Below are 21,197 nucleotides of genomic sequence, written 5' to 3'. Positions count from 1 at the left end.
TCCAAAGGTTAAACTCGGTAGCTTCATGATAGTAATAAAGTAGTAAACAATGAAGGATATCAAGAAAAGTATAGTAAAACAACAATGAGAATTAAAGTCATTCATGCAAAACGACATTTTGATATCTTCAACAATGTAAACGTACACTGAGTTCCCTTTCCAAAGAAAAGAAAAAGTAAGGGAAAAAATATCCTGAGACCAAGCACAAGAACACCAACCATATAGAAAACTATAAAAGCAATCACACTTCATAACTAATATGATGTGAGGGCAAACTACCCAATGTCCATGCATCATTCTCCTCCATTGAATTTGAAAAAGATGGTTAATGTGTAGTAATAGGTGCTAACAAAATGAGCAACAACTTCAGCTTTTCACAAAATAGTATCACAGGAGCAACAAAGAAATATATTGACCAGATTGTACTCTCCAAGATACTACAATAACAAACAACAACATAACTAGTGTAATCCCACAAGTGCCCTACCTTGTGAAGATAGAGAGGTTGTTTACGATAGACCTTAGGCTCAAGTACAGCATACCAGAAAATCAAGTATAAGCAAATACAGTAGCAAAGAATCTGAAGAAGAGAAAAGTAGCAACAACAAATAGTACGATAACTGAAGCAAAGGAAACGACAAGTAATACTAAAATTGAAGAATAAAATAGCTGGAGAATAATAATAACAATATTGATGAAAGTAGAAAATTCGAGAGTAACATGAGCATTTATCTCCAATTTTACATTATTTGATCAGATAATGAAGAACAAATACTTCCGATATCAAGTGAACATATGCATCTGGAAGATAAAAGAATCTTCTCTAGAAAATTCAACAGCATGAAGGGAAAATGTAGATAAACTGTCCTTTCAATAATAGGTATGACAAATGCATGTACATATTTCCCAGACTACAGAACATATAAGCTTCTAAGATAATAGATCTAAGGAGATCACTAACTTTTAGGCAGGCAATAAAGCTTGAGTACTGCCAAGGATATGTAAAAATAATGCGAGGCATACTGTAAGAATTACATAAGATTTAGCATTGATATGAGTAATGACATCCAGCCCTCTCTCCACAACTTCTTCATGGACGACATTAACACTTCTTTTCAAGTTCTCTGATAGCTTCCAAGTGAAAAACTCCACGATGGATCTAACGGTTTCAAATGTCACCCTGCCAGTCACATCAAGTACAAACCTCCTATTGCTTGGAACTGCCAATGTTGATGACACACTAGTCAGCCATCCATTACTTTGTAGATCAATCGGTTGATTCGTATCTTTAATCTTTCTTGGAGGCACTTGCTCAAGTGCCTTCTCACTTGCTTGAGTCAAATATTCACTTTGATCAACTATGGAACAAGCAGAGTTCAAACTCAAATCAGAATCAGATCCCGAAGCTGTCATCACTTGATGAGATGTCTTCACTAGTGTTTCAACAGCCCCATTACAAACAGAAACTAGAAAGTCCTTCACATTAGCTTGATTCTTCGGATTGGTCAACCCAGAAAACAAATCATCATATACGTTTATATGCATTGTTTTATCAAGGTAAACAGCAACAGCAGTGCTCACAAATGTCTGGATACAATCAGCAATCATTAGTTTACATCTATCAGCACAAACCACATCTACCCATCTTGGCACCTCTGATGAATTCGACTTTATTAACGAGACCCCAGATTGGTAATTCCCATTCAACCCCTCCTCCGACCCACTGTTCGGATAGAAACCCAAAACCAAGTTCCTAGCAAAACTACCAACAACAACAGAAACAAACCCAGTCCCAACAGTACTCATCATTCTATCCATAACCTTATCAACAATACTTGAACTGCCCACCTCCTCAATCTCCCCCTTACTTTCACCCCCATATCCCCTTAAAATCCCAACTGTTAGAGCCTGGGAAACCTTAACCACAGAATTGGTAAATTCTTCAGATCTTGCAATTTTAGATAACTGCCTCAAACTCCTAGGAAGTTCATCAGAATCAGACTGCAAAAACTCCTTTAAATCCTTAGACACAACACTAACAGCTTCAGATGAATCAGAAACCATTTCAGCCATTGACACAAAAGCTCCCAACAGCCTCATAACCCTCTTCCTTCTCTTCACCACAGAAGGCATATGATACACCCTATATGCACCATAACTAGATAAACCAACTAATCCAAGAAGAATTATCCACTTCCTCTTCTTCTGACCAAAGTTCAAACTTTTCTTCAACACCTCAAGATCCATCTAAAGATTGAAACTTTATACAATACTAAGCAAACCCCACTAATAAAAACCCAAGAAAACTCCCTAGAGCTCAAATTAAGGAAACCCCACAGTGAAAAATTGAATCTTTAAAGGTACCCACAATTGAGAATATTGATATAAACATGAATTTCGAAGATCGAGGAACCTAGGGTTTCGTTTTTTTTTCTGACACAATTGAAAAATCAATGGCCAATTGAATATAGCAATGATTTTTCAATTGATTTGCAGAAAAATATTGAAATGGTCGTTAAGGAAACTAACCTGTGACGATTGTAAAAAGAATGAAAAATGGGAGAAGTTGAGTGGCTGTTTAGATTGACCAAGCAAAATGCTGTGAGGGATATTTTTGTTTGTTTGTTAATAAGAAATTTAATTCAGTCCAGAAATAATGGAAAAAAAAATATGAAGGGAATTGTGTGGAAATTATAATTTTGGTAGGAAAAGGAAAGAGATTTTTGGGAATTTTTTCGAGGAAAATAATGGGAAATTTTTTATCTGTTTTTTTTGGGTTGTGGAACATCCGTAGGAGCAGCGGCTTTTTAACTACCAAGCCGGCATATTTGCACGTGACATCCACGTGACTTTAATGTTCGAATAGAAATAGTAATCGATACAGGTGTAAGTAGTAGTTTGAGTAAGTTTGAATTTCTCTAGGTATGAAGTCGTCTTTGTTAGGAGTGTTTTATAGGATATAAGACTTTTCAGCGTGAGTCCCAATTTAGTTAGACTTTAATATGGATACCGAACATCGGATTGGGAAGCTAAGAAAGAAGAAGAAATAAGAATAGTAAATACAAGTCTACTTAGAATAAGAATAGGAATATAATATAATAATATAAATACACAATTCAATAATGTTCTCTCCGTCTATCTAAATTTATATGATATTTTCTTTAAAAGAATTATTTAAAGAAATATTTCTTTTGATCGTAATTTTTTTATATTTTTTTAAAACCTTGAATTACAAACTACTATACTTTTTAGATAGTTTTTCAAATGTGTAAATTGTTTTTAAAAAAATAATATTTTTTTATATCTTTTTAAAACCTTGAATTACAAACTACTATACTTTTTAGATAGTTTTTCACAAGTGTAAATTGTTTTAAAAAAAATAATGATTGCATGTCAATTAAAATTAAATTATTTCACTTTCGAAATTCCAACTATTCATATTTTTTTTATTGCTTGAATTCTGATTGGTTCTTTTGTTCATTGCTTATATCAGCAAATTTTTAGTTAGATGACATAATAGATTTCAGATCTCTCTGTTACTTTTTTTTTTTTAACAAACATACTAAAAGAAAAAAATATTAAAATAAATGCACACGTGATAAAAAAAAATTATTTTTGGGTTGTTAGAAGATTTAAAAAGAACTGGAATCGAAGTCCAAAAAAAGTTATACTTAACAAACATGTAGACAAATACTATTAATTTGTTGGGTTCAGAAATAAACTATTATTTATAGGTATTATCGATCAAATTTTTAGTACAAATGCAAGATTCGGATCAAAAGTACTAGGCTTCTGCCAAACTATTAATTACGAGAATTCATTTTTAGTCAATCGGTAACCTCACAAAAAGTTACTACAAGAAATAAATGAAGTCCAACAACCAAAAGTGATGGAGAAATTAGCTATATTTGTCCTAGGAAAAAAAAGTACAATAATTTTTTTTACATAAAAATGGAAGTGCATTGAAGAAACTTACCTACTTTCTTTATAAGCTCGAAGTTTTCGAGTCATTAATACGTTAGTTGGAGATTTTTAATTCCACCGTCCATGTATACTTGGGTATCTTTTACTTGACTCACTTCTTACATTTTTGTTTGAATGGTCGTTACATATTATTATACTATAATCTATCGTAATGTATCATTTACAGGAACACAAGTAAGTGATTCTTTATATCTATGCTAACTAGTGTATAAAGTTACTTGGTATATGTCTCTGATGGAAGGTGACAAATATCTCGTGGAATTAGTAGAGTGAAAATTAGCTCGAACACCACCGCTGTCGGGAAAAAGAGGTACAACGTTTGGTTCCCGTAAATTTCGATCCATCCCAATTCGTTTGACGTGTCCAAGTATACTCTTTGGTTACTTTCTTGAACAAATTCGAACTAGATTCATATAATGTCAAATTGAGTAGTTCCTTTTAGAAATTATACAAAAAATACAACCCCTATAGGATGCAATTTCCTTGTACCAAATAGACAAATGAGTACAATTTCCTAGAAACTTCAATTTATTTTACTTTAATTTAAATTGTCAACTTATTTTAATGTTTACAGTATTTTCTTTAATGTTTACAATTTCCAATCACTGATTTCCTTTTTCACTTTATCTATTACTGATTGATCATAATAATAAATAGTCTGACTCGACTGTTGGAAGAATTGCTTCCTTCTTGCTTGATAGGAGGGGTGAGAGATGGAGGAGAGAGCTTCTATTCACTAGTACAGACTACAAACTAAAACCGTCTCCAAAAGGTGTTGAATGGTCACCAATTAAATGGCTCTCAAACCCAAAGTGAAAATGGCATATATTTTCACTAATTTTGTGTATATATCCTCGTTACGAGACATATAAACCTGAAATTTTGAAAAAAAATTATGAAACAAATACTACTATTAATCTATGCTGTTTTTCCAATGCAGAATCTGTGTAACCACTATTGTATAATACAATCTGTATGCTTGATTCAGTTTAAACTTGCTCTGGTTGATGATTCTTTGCATCACAAGTATAAATCACAGAAGGAATTTTGGATAGTGAGAACTGAGAACATTCAGTATAATGAAATGCAAACAGTGATTCTTACAATAACAAACAACATTACCCCACAGGGGGGGTCTGGAGAGGGGTACCCCTACCTTGTGAAGGTAAAAGGAGCTGTTGTAATTCTTATGTATCACCAATTTGAAGGAATAATAGATAAAAGCAACAGAGACATGAAAAAGGTTTCACTCTCTTCTCACTCACAGTTACACCCTTATAGTAAGTAAGAAGAGGAGGCCTACAGATGCATGATAACATCACAGATGCATTTCAAGAAGATTGAGGAAAGATGAACATGCCAAATTGGGATATTCTTCAATGTGCAATTGCAAAAAATATTCCTTTCACAGGGGAGAGATGTCACACTTTTCCTTATATGGCACCCCACTATATCCGTTGCCTTGTTACAGGGCACGGTCATTCATGTATATGTACAAATACAAACACTGTTTCGAGAATTAGCTACCATGCCCTCCCTAGGTCATGATTAAGCTATGACCTCAAAACACACAAAAAAATGGAGGAGATGTGGATAAAATGAATGTTGCTTATTGCCTTGCACCATACTGTGCAAGTAAGCAAGCATCTTGTGATCGAATTTGTGAGGTTCAAGAGATGATGAGAATCTGAGATGACCAACCTTTAACATTGAGACTGCCAACTAATAACAACCACGGGAAGTGGTCATTGCACAATCATGAAGTACTAACTTCCGCAAGCCAGAACAGGTTAAGATGCAGCCTAACATGCCTGAACCATGGAGAAATTGAGAGTTAAGCATTTTTTGCTAGGAGCTCCAGATTACTCAGAGGTTGACAAGCGGCTGGGTTTACTCCTAAGTTAAATAAGAATCTCCTGGCAGCTAAAGATAAATTCACGAGACATCAAGTGTTGTGCTATGATTTATTGGCACTGATTTGGGTTTCATAGGCATTGTATAATCAGTATCATCTTCAAGATCACTAAACGAAACATCCTCCTCATTCACAATAGTAGAACCCGTGTAACCCTCTAACTCTGAGTTGTCTTTCAGCCAGTCATCCTCATGCTCATCATAATCAAACACTGGTGGTTTAAAAGATGGACCAGCTACCACCTCCTTTTCAATGATTTTGCTTGGAGCATCTTCTTCAATAACTGCCTTGTCAATAAATTGGATCTCTGTATTTTCAATTGAGTGTTTCTCAGTCTCAGTGTCAGAAGTGGTGTGGCAACTTGGAGGTTCAAAAGCATATGCTCTTGGGAGCACAAAATATCTAGAGTGAGCATCTTCAGATGAGTTGGATTCAAAGTCTCCACGTGGTGAATATGGGCTCTCTTTTGCTTGAAATGTGCCTATGCCAAACCAATCTGAATCTGGTTTTGTTTTCTTTTGCAGCTCTTGCATCCACATAGCCCTTGCCTCTACAAGCTAAAGAAATGACAAAATAAAATTAGTTCTTAGACAGCTCATGTAATCAAAGGTCTTGTATACAGAAGTTGTATCGCTGAAATTGCTTTCAGATAATCCATTATTAGTTCCCTCTGCCCACGAAAAAAGGAAAAATATTCTCATCATGACTGTGTAACACAATTCAATGATGATTCTGTAAGCAGGCAGCACAATATTAACAAACCTGAGATGTAGACAAAATCCCAGCGTCCTGCTTTTTCAGTCTTGAGTAAAGAAGAATAAAATAGACCATCCAAAAGAAGCCTTCACTTAAATGAGCAGGAGAAAGTTCAAATCTGAGAGCAGCTAGTCTCGGCGTTAGACGTTCAACAGCATATGCATGCCTCAGTTGGGCCTCAGAGAGCTCAAAATCTAGAAAAAGGAGTGAGAAACTCAATTAATGTAAATCTTCTCCTTAAGATCCCACCAACATCACCATTAAGTGACAAAATAGTATTATACAATAGATGCCTTAAAAAGTTGTCATTCTTTGCTACATGTTTACCAAGTATTAACTCCGTTCAAATTGACATGGCACACTAATAATGACATTTCAAAATGTAAATAAAGACATAATATCAGAAATTCCCTCCCTTGTCACATTTTTTTTTTGACAATATTGAGTGGATATGCAGCTTAACATGTTAATTTTGTTTTGTGAATTATATCAGTATTGGAAGAAAGTATCAAGTAACAAGAAGTTACTGAGTTTGATAGAGAAAACCTCATATCAAAGTCTAAAAGTTGAACAGTTAGCTGAATTTGACCTTGTGCAAGTTGAATATACCAATATTAATTATGAAACGGTGTCAAACATGTCCCAAAATAGGAAGAATGCCATAAAAATTGTGATGGAGGCAGTAACATTTTACACAACGTTCACAAAACTGAAAGTACAAATTCATTTAACCATACAAATTTAAACTTTTATGTGATATTTTCTGTCAGATTAAGTTTGTAACTATGAATTTATTATTTTCTTTCAACGGGTACCGACAAAATGCACATGCCAAAAATAAAGTCAAACTTTATGGTTCTTGAGCTCTCAACTCTATCACATATTATGTGATTTACAAAATAACAGATAAGAATTACCTACGAACAAAAGAAGGTACAAAAACTATCTACGAAAGGCGGTTTATCTTGACTACTTGATCTTTGGAAGTAATCAAAATCTCCATCCAACCAATGGCATGATATGAAACTGCATTGCTGTTTTAATTATTTCAAACAACTGCATGATCAACTTAAGGAGTGCCATAAGCTCCTTTCCCAATTTTAGTTTACCTCCTTCTATTTTAGTTCGCCTAAGAAGATTGACCTCTTCCCTTAAATGGCAAAGTCTTAACACATTCAATGCGCCATTAAACATGCATTACAGTGTTATATAATGTGAATTTCATATGAGACCTATTTCACATTTCAAATTCTAAAAGTGTCATATTTCTACCGAAAATCAAATAAAAAAATTCATCCAAGTCTTCTTCAATAATTTATTAATCTTCGTGAAAAAGCTGTCAACCAATTGGAGAAAACAAGGGAGTACGTCATCAAGGTCCATCACTTTTCATTAAAAGTGCCCAATCTGCACCGAATACTACCTTAACTTGGGTCAGCATTCGTTTTTATTAACATTGTTTATAGGCATTTTTTTTCCACATTCATTTCTAAGTTATCATATCTTCTTTAATTCTTTTTCTCATTTTGACACCAGAAGATATCATTATTTGTTTATAACAGTTCACTATTTTTTTTGTTTGATGTTCGGTCCAACTTATTTGCACCTCGACAATTCCACCAACTACCTGCTAACTCGCACCAGCATACTTACCAAGTAACTCTTCCCTCGAAAGCTAGACATATGAGAAAAAATCAACTAGTGTGTTTTTGTCTCTGTCGGGATTTGAAACCTAAAGTCCAAGATTTGAATCCTCTTCATGGACCACTAGGCCACACCCATGTCCCATGTGTGCCCAAAGAAGTTCTTTTAATGGACAGTACTGGCCAAAAAAGTACAAGAAAGTATTATGCGAACAGAAGCAACCCCACCCTCTCTCTGAGAAAATTATAACAACATTCCTCTCTTGATAGTAAAAGTCAGAGCAAACACTCAGATTTTTCATTTTGCTCGCCTTGTTCACTGTAAGCAGTAAGCATCCTATTCTTTTTTTTTGATAAGGTGTAAGCATTCTATTCTTTTTCACTTCCTTTCTAGAAAATTGCTGCTGGAGGTTTGTTGCAAGAATTGGATTTCTATTACGTTGCTCCATGTAAATTCAGTGTGCACTTGTATTGATTGTAGTGATTGCTCTTCTAGATAGAAACTTGTTTATGTAAGTTGCCAGAGGAATACGGATAAGAAAGTCAATTCTATAAATGTAAATATATTGCTCGAAACTACTATCAGGTATTGAGAGATATGATCACTTCCTGTTATGCTATGCGAGGTATCTCTGCTGCTGAATTTTGCATTATATTCAAACTACACACTTCATGCTTTCCTCGAGAAGATCATCCCAAGGAACCCTGTTACTCCTCTATGCTAGGAGCTTTTGATTCATGTCTCCCTAGTCCCTACTTTCTTTGCTTACTTGTAGGTGAAGGACAGACATTTTTTGCTTACTTGTAGGAGTAGCACAGCTATAACTTCAACAGTTCAAAGTATTCTTATGAAATCTAGTCCAGGAAGGAGGAGGAGGACTTCTCCCACTTTAGTTCTCTCTCTCTTTCTCTTGGTTTTCTTTTTAATCTTTTTTTTTATGACAAGGGAACCCGCAGCCTCTACCCCTTGGGTGCGCATAGGGTAAAACTCTTGCTCCTATGCAATAGCTCGCAAACCACACAGGAGAAGTAACCCACACTAGGCAAGCCTGGTGTGACGAGCTCAACCCAAAAGGCAAACTCCTTGCTTTTGCTGGCAAGGGGTTTCGAACTTGAGACTTCAAACATGAAAGTCCCAAGCCCAAACCACTGGGCCACCCATAACTATTTTTTATGTGTTTTGGGTGGGTGACTGGGTGTAAGGACTGCCATGGTAGTTCCCTCCAGTTTATTAGAGAAAGAGAATTGAATGATTTCATTTAATTACCATATACTATCAAGCATAAAGTGTTTAACATCAGCAAAAGAACTTGATTAACTCATAGACACATGTATAGTTCAGGTCCTTACAAGACGAGAAAACCTTTGAGCTAAGCTTCCGTAAGGGCCAACGCAGAATACCCACAACAAAACAAGAACTATGCACATAGATACAAGTTCGGCATAACATGAGTCGTACGGTTAGTTATAAATTCAATAACTTTAATAGCTAAAAGTTTTCGGTTCTGTTAAAACTGACTCCAGTAACTTTACTCGAACAAAAACAAAATTCAGGCTTTACTTAAACTCCGACAAGTTCTCGAATAACACACTTCCTCTGGCACAACTAACTATCAGTTGACTCCTATTCCAACATCTTAGGACTGACCAGGCACATTATTGGATGTCGTAGAGATACTTGATAAGTCCCAATTAGAGCCCTCAAGGCCTAGCTCGAGTGGCAAAAGGTGGAGGATTTGTGGCTTAGGTCGCAGGTTCAAGCCCCACACCACGCAAAGCAAAGCCTAGTATTTAAGTGGAGAAGGGTAGAGGGGCGGGCCCATTATCCACTGAGTTTAGAAGGCTGTGATTGGTCCAAAGGGCGGGTCACAAACGGTTTTCTCGGTTATCAAAAAAAAAAAAAGTCTCAATTAGACCAAAGCAATAACTTTCGCTAACAGCAATAAACCAGATGATACACTTATCAAGCATGTATAGAAGATCAAGTTTACTAATTCACATAATTTCCATACTACAAAAGAGAAAGTCCTCTATATTCGATACTACTTGCCTATATTCTCAATCAGTAACACTACTAGACTATGCTTAGCACTAAATTCTCTTTCACGGCTTAAAAATGAGCCAAAGGATAACCCTCCCTAATCAATAAAGTGTAACATAAGCTCATCGGAACTTCTCCAATAAGGACTCTAACTAACCTAGCAACTTCCAGAGTGTCCTATAATACCACTACTGAAGTAGACACAACTCACATCCTAATCAAATTTCATACAGTGTATCTACCATCTGTTTTGTAAGAACTAAACAATTAATTAACATTTCAGCCAAAACCAAAAAAATTCATAAATGACTAGCAGAACTCAAGGAAGATATACAAACCATCAAATTCCTCTTCATCAGCTAATGGAAAATCCAACCAAGTCTCCGGATGATGAGCTATATTGGTAGCAAAAGCTAACACTTCCTCTGTCACTCCAACAGCATCACTTTCACCCTCCTCCACTTCATCCGAATTCTCCAAATAACCATCTCCATCCCCAATATATTCCTCCTCGGATCCATCACTCAATCCGGAATTCTCAATCCGGTCCCCATCCAAACCAAACAGATCTGATTTCCCCGGCGGTAATGGCGGAGGTGGTGGAGCTAGAAATGAAGCCACTCCCCATAATTGACGCGTTAGGGTTTCCTTCAGTTCAGACAAATCCTCCTTCACGCCGCGATTCTGATTATCCTCATCATCAACATCGGAACCGGAACGGTAATCGTTATCGTTATTAGATCGTTCTTCTAAATCGATTTCTTCGTAGGTGGATGTATCTTCGTCAACGGCGTGAGAAGCAGTTGATGAGTTGGCAACACGTGTTACGACGTCGTTTTGGGAGTTGCGATTGAATTCTACTCTGTCTTCGTTATCGTTATCTTCATCGTCGTCGAGACGGAGAGTGTTGGCTATGGAACGAGCAAGCCACGACATGGCTAAGCTTTAAGCTACCGTATATGATTGGATCGAGGAAGAACAAGGAAAGAGAGTTGTTTGAATTTTGAAAAAAAATAAAATTGCAGTAGGTGATGATGATGATTGATGGTTGTTTTTCTTTTAAGTTTGGTATTGTTGTGACGTGGATTTGGGGACCGCATCTAATCGTATTAGTAACCTCTGCATATATTTTATTTGTTCTAATCGACTTAGGAAATTTCATGTCAATCTGAATTAGTTAAAATTCAATACGGCGAGTATTGACATATACTAGAGTAAATTCAATTTCATACGTGAGAGAGAGGCTAGCTTATTTAGGGATGTGCAAAAATTGAATCAATCGATAAAATTAAATTTAAATAAAAAAAAGCTATTATTGATTTATTGGTATTGATTATTGAGTTAATGAATTTTTGACAATTTTGTATAATTTATTTTATTGGGTTATTGGTATGATATGCAATTTTATGATTTTGATTAATGATTAAATTAATAATTCAATAAGATTATATTTAAATTAAAATTGTACTTCTAGTTATATAACAATGACTTTAATACTTTTTTAATCTTATTTTCTAAAGTTTAGTATTACGTTTGTTCATTAGGCAACACAAACTAGGCAACTACCTCTCCATTGCAACACTTTATCTCTTCTTCGTACAAATTAGTATTATCTTTTATCTTCTCAAATTTAAATTTGATTGTGACAAAAACTTACAATTAATGTTATTTTCCTAATTTATTGCATGAGTTTTTAAAACGTATTCGAATAATTTATCTTAAATCAAAGTGATTAATGTAGAAATTTGTAATGCAATTTTATTTTTGCATTTTATTATCAATCAAATTAAATTAAATAATTAATAATAAAAAAATTGACTAATCAAACATAGATAATAAATATCTCCTAACAAGGATTTCAAAAATAAAGAAAATTTGTAATATGGTGGCGTTGATTTTATTCTTTTTTGAGTTATTGGGGAAGACTTAGGAATAGCACGAGTTGCGCCTTACATCAGCAAAGGGTAAATCGCATTCATCGATTTATGAGTTGCGTTTGAGACATGCAACTTCGCATATTAAATTTCATATCTGAATTATTGAAAGTATGAGTTTTCTATCTGAACTATTATCAAATGGTTAGCGAAATATAAGTAAACGTTAAACAAATCAAATGGTCTAAATTTCGCTCGAATATTGGTTGAGGTGGAAATGGGTACACAACTACCAGATGTAGTGAAGTTCAAAAATGAGAAGGGCAAATTGGTTGAACAATCTGTGCAATATGATTGGAAGCCAATACTTTGTAAGTTTTGCAATAAATATGGTCATGAGGAAGNATAAATTTAATTTTATTAAAATAAATGAAAATAAAATTTAGACCCTAAGCACACGTGACACCAGAGATATTTTGAATCCTCATTGGATCGTGTGCCTGATTAAATTAATTAATCTAAGTGAAAGCCAAGTTAAAAAAAATGCTACCAACATGGTTGGTGCAGTGGCAGGACTATTCTATCCTTAGCTAAAGGTCTCGATTCAAGTCTTAATTATGAAAAAAATCATGTTGGAGCACTACCCTCGAATGGGTTATATAGGGCATAATTTAAATTTAATCAAAGCTCCAATGCAAATTTCGAATGAACACTGAATAGCGGGAAACCAAATAAAAAAATAATGCCAAAATTTAAACATAGTGTGCATTAAAAGAGCATCTAGATTCCAAACTCCTTTATTGCAGTATGAAATTTTTTGGCTCCACTTGCAATAATTCAACTTCAACTTGTAAAAGAAATTAAAGAAATGTCTATTGAATTCAAATTGTTAGATTTGTTAGGCTATGACCAAAACAGTGGCTCTCTTTGAAAAACTTTATAGTATATTAATTGTTCAAATTTGTACAGAGCAAAAAATGAGTTATGTTGATTGTGACTTTACTATATGCATTTAGGCTTGAAATATTGTTAGATGAAAATACATTTAATGTATATACATGTAACCCCACTGGCATTGGTATATGGAAAAAAAATGGTGGTCCTTATAGATTATGAAATGTGAATTTATATGAGATTTGATTTTCTAATTTACTTCAAATGTTATCTTAGTTATATAGTTGTAACTTTTTACACAGGAAATCAGTAAAAGTAATATTTATAGGATATGTAAGTGAAATACAAAACTATTTATTGCGTCATTTTCTTTTATTCAAGTCATAAATGAGCACAAGAGATTTATTTTTGTGTTTTGTTCTTCGAAAAGTGAAAAATAATTAGTTTCCTTATTCTTTATGTTAATCCGGACCGAAAGCACAACACAAATGACAAGCACGTAAGCACAGATTTTCTGTCTTTTCTTTCCCTTCCTAGACAATGAATGGAAATCTGAGTTTGTAAAAGGGAAAGAGATAGATGTGGTGGAGACACAAGCAGGGGCGGCTCAATGTAATCGAAGGCCTAAAATGAAATTTCAATTGAAGGCCTAAAATCTAAACAAATTTCAGATGTGTTTATTTTAAATTTATCTTTCTTACACTTTTCAAATGCAAATTATTACTTAGAATTTTTTTTATAAATGATTTCTTCGATTTATTTTTTCAATTATTAGTTTCAGATATGATTTATCAATTCAACATTGAATTTTTTTTATTTCACTAAGACAATCATTATATGAACTAAACATAATATAAGTAATAAGTCGACAAATTTTAAATAAAGATAAGAGTTAGAACAAAATAGGGTCAAAGAAAATAAAGTAACATAATTTTTTTAAATACTTTTTATTATAAATAATCATTTTTTATAATAAAAATAATTAACACATACTTTATTCTTGGTAAAATTTGAGGCCCCTAAAATTGGGGGCCGAAGGCATATGCCTTAATTATCAAAGCATAGAGCCGGCACTGGACACAAGTCGAGGTGATGAATCACTATCACTCTAATCATTCATATTATGTTCAGCCGGAGGACAATCTTTCTAATATACATGTAATGATTTCCTTCTCTTTGGTGATTTCTGTCAATGAAATCTTTTGACGAGCATATTGAACTATTCATGCGACTGAAACCCTCACAGTACAAACACAACGACGCAATTAATAGAGGCACACTCTACTATTGAAGGAATAATCCATCGTGTGAACCTCCTACTAGGTAGGGGGGTGGGGGCTAAGCCAAAAGCAAGAGAAACAATGTGGTTAAAGTATGACCTAGCTATCAATGAATAGAGGAAAAATCACGAGAAATTAGGGTTCAAATCTTTGCAAAAAATGAAATATATTTGGTGATTTCCCATCAAAATCTTAATAGATAGAGTTACCTAATACATATATTATTGAGAGTTAGTAAGTACTAGATAAATTAATCGAGGAACACGTAAGCTAATTTAAAAGTAGCTCCACCAAGCAAACAATGTTCTTTGGCCTTTAGAAAAAGTCCCCAATTGAGAGCTCTTTCCAGCTTTGAAGATGTTGTATAAAACTTGCAATGCCAAAAAGAAAAAGGGCGTAAAATGGGGTTCACCTCCAAGGTCACAGGCAGCAAGTAATATGCTTTTCTCAGCAAAAATTGCTTACTTTTAAGTCCCCTTAGATCTCAGTCAAAGTTGCTATTTTGCAATGCCAACAAAGACTACTAACTTGTCTCCTCTTCTTTTAAGGTAAGTTATTTGTCCGTGCACTTTTCAACTTCCCTCTTCACCTTCACTTTTTTTAATCTGCTTTGCTTTTCTTGGTCCAAGATATGAGTACGTGGGGTGGTGTCTTTATACCCCCCCCCCACCCAAACCCCACCCTCCTCAATACCCTAGAATACACTCCTCCAAGTCCAATGAGTATAAAATACCTCATCAGCACGTGTTTTCAAATCTTGAAACTCATTATTTTGACCATTTGAACAAGTTTTGTTAACTACAAGAATGACACTTCTAGTAATCTGTGTATTCACGCACACCTCGACTAGTTTCACCAGATATGACAATTTTGTGTCCTGATAAGCTTGTGCACACCTTGACTACAACACAAACTCAGTATAATCTCACAAGTGGAGTTTGGTGTATGGATAGACCATAGACGCTCACCTTGATTGAATTCTTGATATCTCCCACTAGATGTTGCTGACTACTAGGCCACAAACGCTCACCTTGATTGAATTCTTGATATCTCCCACTAGATGTTGTTGACTACTAAGCCACAACCTGGGTGTCTCTTTGAGTTGTTTTGTGTAAGACATTTCACCTACCCCTTTTCTTACCAATTGTGACTGCATGCTTAAGCAAGGGACCAAAAGCTAAAGGGGAAAGCTTTGAAACGTGGGGTTTTTATTACATCTTTGGAATCTGTTCTGTTTTGTACTGTTCATCCCTCATCTTCTTTTGGAGTTTTTTTCACTTAGTTTGATATGTGCATTATGAGAACCATGATAGTGACTCAATGGAAGTGCTATTTTTCTTGTTTAGTGCTATTATTACCAGGACTTTAATGGAACATGAAAGTTTCAGTTCAGTTGAAGTCCTCTTTCTACTTTTTCCTTCTCTTTCCATTCTACCGCACAAACAAGCTAAAAAAAAGAGAGATGTATACTGACAGAATTTCCAATCAGCAAAACAACAGCTCTTTCCAACAAAGATATCTATTGTAAACAGAAGAGCCACTATCCTCAAAGAACAATTTTTAACATTCACAACTGCTCATTAGTCCTATGTTGCTCGGACTCTACAAAAATGATGACATACCCGTGTTCTTTTGAAGGATCCAACACACACCGAGTCCAAACAACATAGCTCATTACATCTAGAGAAGAAAACTTATATCCAAATTCTGAATAGAACAGAACACCAAAAATAACTTGAAAGTTCACAAAAGTATAAGGGTGAATCATCACTTGAGACAGTAAGGTATTGAAAAGAAGCAAAAGCAGATTAAACATAAGAAGTAAAGCTAAGACAACAATTGAGAAGGGAAAATTGAATCCATTGTGAATGCTGATTTCATATTGGAAATGTTGTTTTTTTTACAAATGACAATCTCCGCAATGAAAAAAAGAACTCCCGAGTGAAACCTTCCGATCGAGCAAAGAAGTGAAAGTCACTAAGGACTTTCTAAAAATAATAGGGGAAAATTTGGGAATTGGGATAAACTCGGAATGTGTCAATTACAATTTCAAACACTAGCTTTGCTGGACATTCTTCCCCGTTTAACATAGTGAATATGATCTATAGCATTCAATTGTAGCAATAAGGCAATCAAATCACCGCTCTAAGTGACTACAAAGATTTGAAGAATCAATTTGAAACCACGGTGTGCCATACGTTATTGGAAAACCTCAGCGGAAAGATCAAATGGAAGGCACCGAACCATAGTCTGATATAAGCATTTTATCTATAATCCACATTATGAAGCCTTTTTCATGAGAGCTAAAGCTCTTTAATATTTACAAGTAGGTACCTCCTTGTCCAATTATACAGATTCCGCGAGCTGTTGAGCGCACCTTGCCCTTGCGGGTATAGAACGGACTTTAGTTGAACCGTATGAACAACACCATGTCACCTCATTGCATCGTCTTGGTAAGCTTACACTTGGAAATGAAGATGGTCTCTGAGTAATTTAGACTGCATAGTTTCAAGAGCTCAGCAGACCGTTGCTTCAACACAGGGTTGTATCCACTTTGAATAACAAGCAACAACTTGGCTGCTAGACCTGCCTCGACAGCCACAGATGAGCATTTTTCTGGGGCAAGTTTGCACACTGCCCATAAAATTGACAACGCGAATTGAGTGCAGCTCTCTGATACCTTCATGAGCAATTTAACCACATTCGGAATGGTGCTACGGCAATCCATCAATGCCAATGCTCCCTCTGGAAGGGTAGACAAGGCTTCAAGGATAACCAAGGCTAATTCTAAGCATTCAGCATTCAAGTTGGGCAATACTTCCACCAATTGGGGGATTGCCCCAATACCAACAATTGAGTTCCTCAATGATTCGTGCGATGAAATCAGCTTGAGCAATCTCAAACCAGATAACACCCCATTAGGGTGTCTCTTATCTTTGATTATTCTCAATAATCCTACAAAAAGACTCAAGCTTGACAAAACTTCATACTCTGAATCCTTCCCTTCCATCAACAATTCGAGCAATTTCGTACAATTTATCTTGGTATCAATGGATCCCTCATTCAAGGTATCCACCATCAGGGAAATCTTATTGGGTTGCATCAAATTAGCCTTCCCGTCTGAATTCAGATCCAAGTGTACCAAAATACCAATTGCCTCAGAAGCAACAACATGTTTGGTGAATGGACCTAACAGTGAAGTAATCAAACTAACACCACTGTTATCTGTCACTGTTTTCTTGGCTGAGTCATGGGCAGTGACAACTTGTCTTAGCTCCTTCAAAGCTTGAACTCTAGCCTCACCTTTAACCTTCTTCAAGGTTTCCAAAATCTCCAAAACCCTTCCTTGAACATCCTCTGACCTCTTTTTCATAGCCAAGTACTTTTGAGAAAACCAACTGTAAATCAGCTGATGAAGAGTACTATTAGGAGTGATTGAATCATCCCACAGCTCTTGCATTGTTGTGGGACAAGTAAAATGCCCCAAAGAGAACCATTTGAGGATATTAGACCTCTCATATGTTTGCCCTGTACAAAGGGTTACTGGATCTTGCATGGGTTCCAAAGAAATTGGACAAATGAAAACTGAAGGAACTTCAATTGAATCAAGCTCCTCCATCATTTTCCTCAGACTCAACTTCTTCTCTATAGCACCACCATGAACCACCACCCCACCACCACCACCCAAAATCCCATCTTTAACAGCAGTTTCCAGATCCAATACCTGCCCACCACCCCCTACATCAAATTCTTCCACCCTCCCCCTAGATGGCACATACATAGGCATTTTCACTGACCCTCTTAGTCAAATGTTAAAAAAACTAACAAAAAATATCTTCCCCTTTAGAGCAAGAAGGGGGCTGCTTCAGCCTTCAAAGCAGCAAGAACATCACATTTAGAGGGCAAAAATGAAGCGTGTGGATGAAAAAAGAGAAAAGAAAAAGAACAGTCTTTGCACTCTTTTGTCTTCTCTCTTTTGCTCATTGACAATTATAACCAAGATTTGACAGGAGGGGACATCTTTTTCTTTTATCTGAACTCTTTTTCTCTGGTCAAAAGAGCCATAGTGCTCATTTTCACCATCATTATCATCATCAAAGACTATAGTTACAGGATCTTTTTACTAATATCCCCTTCTCTAATACCAAAGCTATACTCTCTCCACTTTTCTCACTTCTACTTCAACCTCCAAAAGATTGAAATCATTCCAATCCACAAATCAAGAAAAAAGTAATCAAATTCAAGAAAGAAGAAAAGCCCCACATAATAAAGAAACTCCAAGATTTTAACTTTGAAACCCACAACAAGTTTTAGATCAAGAAAAGAGAGAAATAAGTTAAAGAGAAACCTTACCCAGAAATGAGAGAGAATAAAAGGGGAAAAAGGGTAGAACAGCTACCTCTTTGAGTGTGAGCCCCCTACCCCCTCCCACGCCCCGATGGATATGGGGCAAGTTATACCTGGAAACCCTACAAAAATTATTTTTTAAAACTAATCTATTTACTCTGATTCGTTATAATCGAGTCGAAGATCTTTCAGAAAATAATATCTCTATCTTCACCTAATCACTGGATATATTAAAAGGTCTATGTATACTTACTCATACATTCACTTATGAATTTTCACCGAATATTGAATATTATGTTAAAGTCTACGGATACTCTATCAATTACTTATGAGATTTTGGTGGATATTGGATATGTTGTTGTTGTATTAAGAATATATTTTAGTTTTATTAAATTATTTTCAAAAGTTTTCAGCATATTTGACATCATGTTATTATTACTATCATTAATTGAACTACTAAACTTTCAACAATTCAATTGTGATTTATTGTCTTACAATCAATATTTTCTAGAAAATATTTTAGGTAATTTTGGAAAATTACCGGGGATAGGCGGTTAATTTGACCAGAGAAGCTCGTGGACCACACGTGTATTGTGGTCCAAAGTCCAATGCCACCGAGATATCCGGTTTTTTTTAATTTTTTTTTTTGAGGAAAAAATTGAAATATTATTATGACTATTACAACTTCACTTGAAATTATTTGTCGTGTATCTCTTTAACTATTCGTTATTCTTATTCTTATCTCTATTTATGTATGTTAACTACAATTACTATTACGAGTAAAATAATTTACTTTTATAAATCATAATGTATAATTTGAAATGAAGGCATTAAAAAAAAGTGAGAGTTATTTGCTTTTTGGAGAGTAGGAAAGAACTTTAGGTATCAGTATCACTAACGGATGTGGTGCAACCAATATGATGGTTCCTTCTTTAATAAATTTTTTGAATTTAAGCTTTAGACATAAAAAAAAATTCGATAAAAAGTATTTACTTCTGAATGAGGTCCTATATCACACGAATTCAAAATAATCAAATACTAATACAAACATAAAACATTAAAAAAAAAACTTTAGGTTAGAAAGTCACGGATGAATATTGGGTAATTATAAAAGAGACGTAAAGACGGGTCAGATGGTCAAACTGTAACGTGCGGCGTAGTCTTGGGGACATAAAATACTTATGATTCTTTTCTAATTTTCATACTTTATAGTAGTAAAATAATTTCAAAGTTCGAGTTTATATATATCCATTTAAATATTTTGTAATTGTTATTTTTCATAATAATATTTACTAAAACAATCAAATTTTCCAGAAAAAATTATTTCATGTTATATCATGTAATCTTTATAGCGGTCATAAATTATCTAATAAAATTGTTATAGAAAAAAATGATTATACTTTTAGTGTAAATCGAAGAGTATCATAAATATAGTTTTGTAATCATTTATTATAACAGATAAAAGTAATTTAACTATGGTGCCAATGAATATAATTTAAACTCCCTCTTTTACATTTTAGTCTTAAAGCAAAAAAAAGAAAAAAAGGTTTAGACCAAAAGAATAAATACACACTCCAATATTGACTTAAAAATGATGTCATTAATTCTAAAGAAGATAATAGTGTTTACCATACTTTTATTAAAGATATAAAGTAAAAGCATCAAACATTTCATTCGTGTGGATAAAAATATATGATTTTGTCATTATTTTCTTGTTTTAAACTATATAATTTTTATTAAAAAAATTCTTACATTTTGTGTCAAGTCAAGTAGTATAATATAAATTGAAATATAGGGAGTAATTAATTGATGTAAACACTCTTTTTTTAACTATTTGTTGCAAAGGCTTGGATCGAAAATCTTGGCCTATTTTTTTTATGACGTTGGTATATTGATCGGCTTTCGTGCACCTCGACTCAATTCACGGGTTATCTGTCACCTTATACTAACACCAGATATTAAGTAACTCTATCCAGCAATGCTTGAACTGATGGAAAAAATCACTTAATGTTTTTTTCCTCGATACTGAATTTTAAAATTAAAACTTCCTAGGTTAAAAAACAAATAATGTATATTCCATCAAATATTACATTTAAACTTTATAGTTTTGTAAATAAAATTACAAGAAATAATAAAGTAGAAAAAAATATTAGAGTTGGAATTGGGACCTTTGCCTTTTGAAAAAGTGGCAGCTAAGCAAATTGACTGGTCAATAACTAGGACAGAGTGTGCTGTATGTGTGTGTATATGTTTTTGTGTACTCTATTCCTTTTTTATTTTATTTTTTAATCTTATCCCTTAATTCTTATTTTCTGAAAAAATAATATTTTCTTTTTAAGTTTTTTTGGTGATTTATTTATTTAATTAAATGACAGTCTTGGAGTTTGACTGGATCGCTTTTAAGTGAGTGCGTCCCCTCATGCAAATTACTTTGCTGCACCCACTGATGGAGACATTGACACG

General features: G+C 34.4%; 3 protein-coding genes across 3 annotated transcripts; all 3 read right to left on the bottom strand.

Annotated features, from left to right (window-relative positions):
* Nucleotides 1-711: 711 nt before the first annotated feature.
* On the bottom strand, nt 712-2,710 carry LOC125855149 (protein PHLOEM PROTEIN 2-LIKE A10). Its single transcript, XM_049534831.1, has one exon. It carries the CDS (start codon nt 2,245-2,247, stop codon nt 964-966), a length of 1,284 nt encoding a protein of 427 aa, XP_049390788.1. The 5' UTR covers nt 2,248-2,710; the 3' UTR covers nt 712-963.
* A 2,481-nt stretch (nt 2,711-5,191) lies between these two features.
* On the bottom strand, nt 5,192-11,375 carry LOC125855925 (uncharacterized). Its single transcript, XM_049535571.1, has 3 exons — nt 10,678-11,375; nt 6,662-6,849; nt 5,192-6,456 (listed from the first exon to the last, which is right to left on the bottom strand). Exons 1-3 carry the CDS (start codon nt 11,273-11,275, stop codon nt 5,920-5,922), a joined length of 1,323 nt encoding a protein of 440 aa, XP_049391528.1. The 5' UTR covers nt 11,276-11,375; the 3' UTR covers nt 5,192-5,919.
* Nucleotides 11,376-16,245: 4,870 nt separating this feature from the next.
* LOC125854971 (U-box domain-containing protein 30-like) lies at nt 16,246-18,804 on the bottom strand. Its single transcript, XM_049534581.1, has one exon. It carries the CDS (start codon nt 18,172-18,174, stop codon nt 16,825-16,827), a length of 1,350 nt encoding a protein of 449 aa, XP_049390538.1. The 5' UTR covers nt 18,175-18,804; the 3' UTR covers nt 16,246-16,824.
* Between the last annotated feature and the right edge of the window lie 2,393 nt (nt 18,805-21,197).

This window comes from Solanum stenotomum, chromosome 2, assembly GCF_019186545.1.
Source record: "Solanum stenotomum isolate F172 chromosome 2, ASM1918654v1, whole genome shotgun sequence".
Taxonomy (NCBI): Eukaryota; Viridiplantae; Streptophyta; class Magnoliopsida; order Solanales; family Solanaceae; genus Solanum; species Solanum stenotomum.
This window is presented reverse-complemented; position numbering and strand designations above follow the sequence as displayed.

Coding starts and splice junctions, on each gene's coding strand:
- LOC125855149 (XM_049534831.1), bottom strand. CDS start 2,247: ATGGATCTTGAGGTGTTGAAGAAAAGTTTGAACTTTGGTCAGAAGAAG.
- LOC125855925 (XM_049535571.1), bottom strand. CDS start 11,275: ATGTCGTGGCTTGCTCGTTCCATAGCCAACACTCTCCGTCTCGACGAC. Junction 6,850..10,677: donor TGATGAAGAGGAATTTGATG/GTTTGTATATCT, acceptor TCCTTTTTCTAG/ATTTTGAGCTCTCTGAGGCC. Junction 6,457..6,661: donor GGATTTTGTCTACATCTCAG/GTTTGTTAATAT, acceptor TCATTTCTTTAG/CTTGTAGAGGCAAGGGCTAT.
- LOC125854971 (XM_049534581.1), bottom strand. CDS start 18,174: ATGCCTATGTATGTGCCATCTAGGGGGAGGGTGGAAGAATTTGATGTA.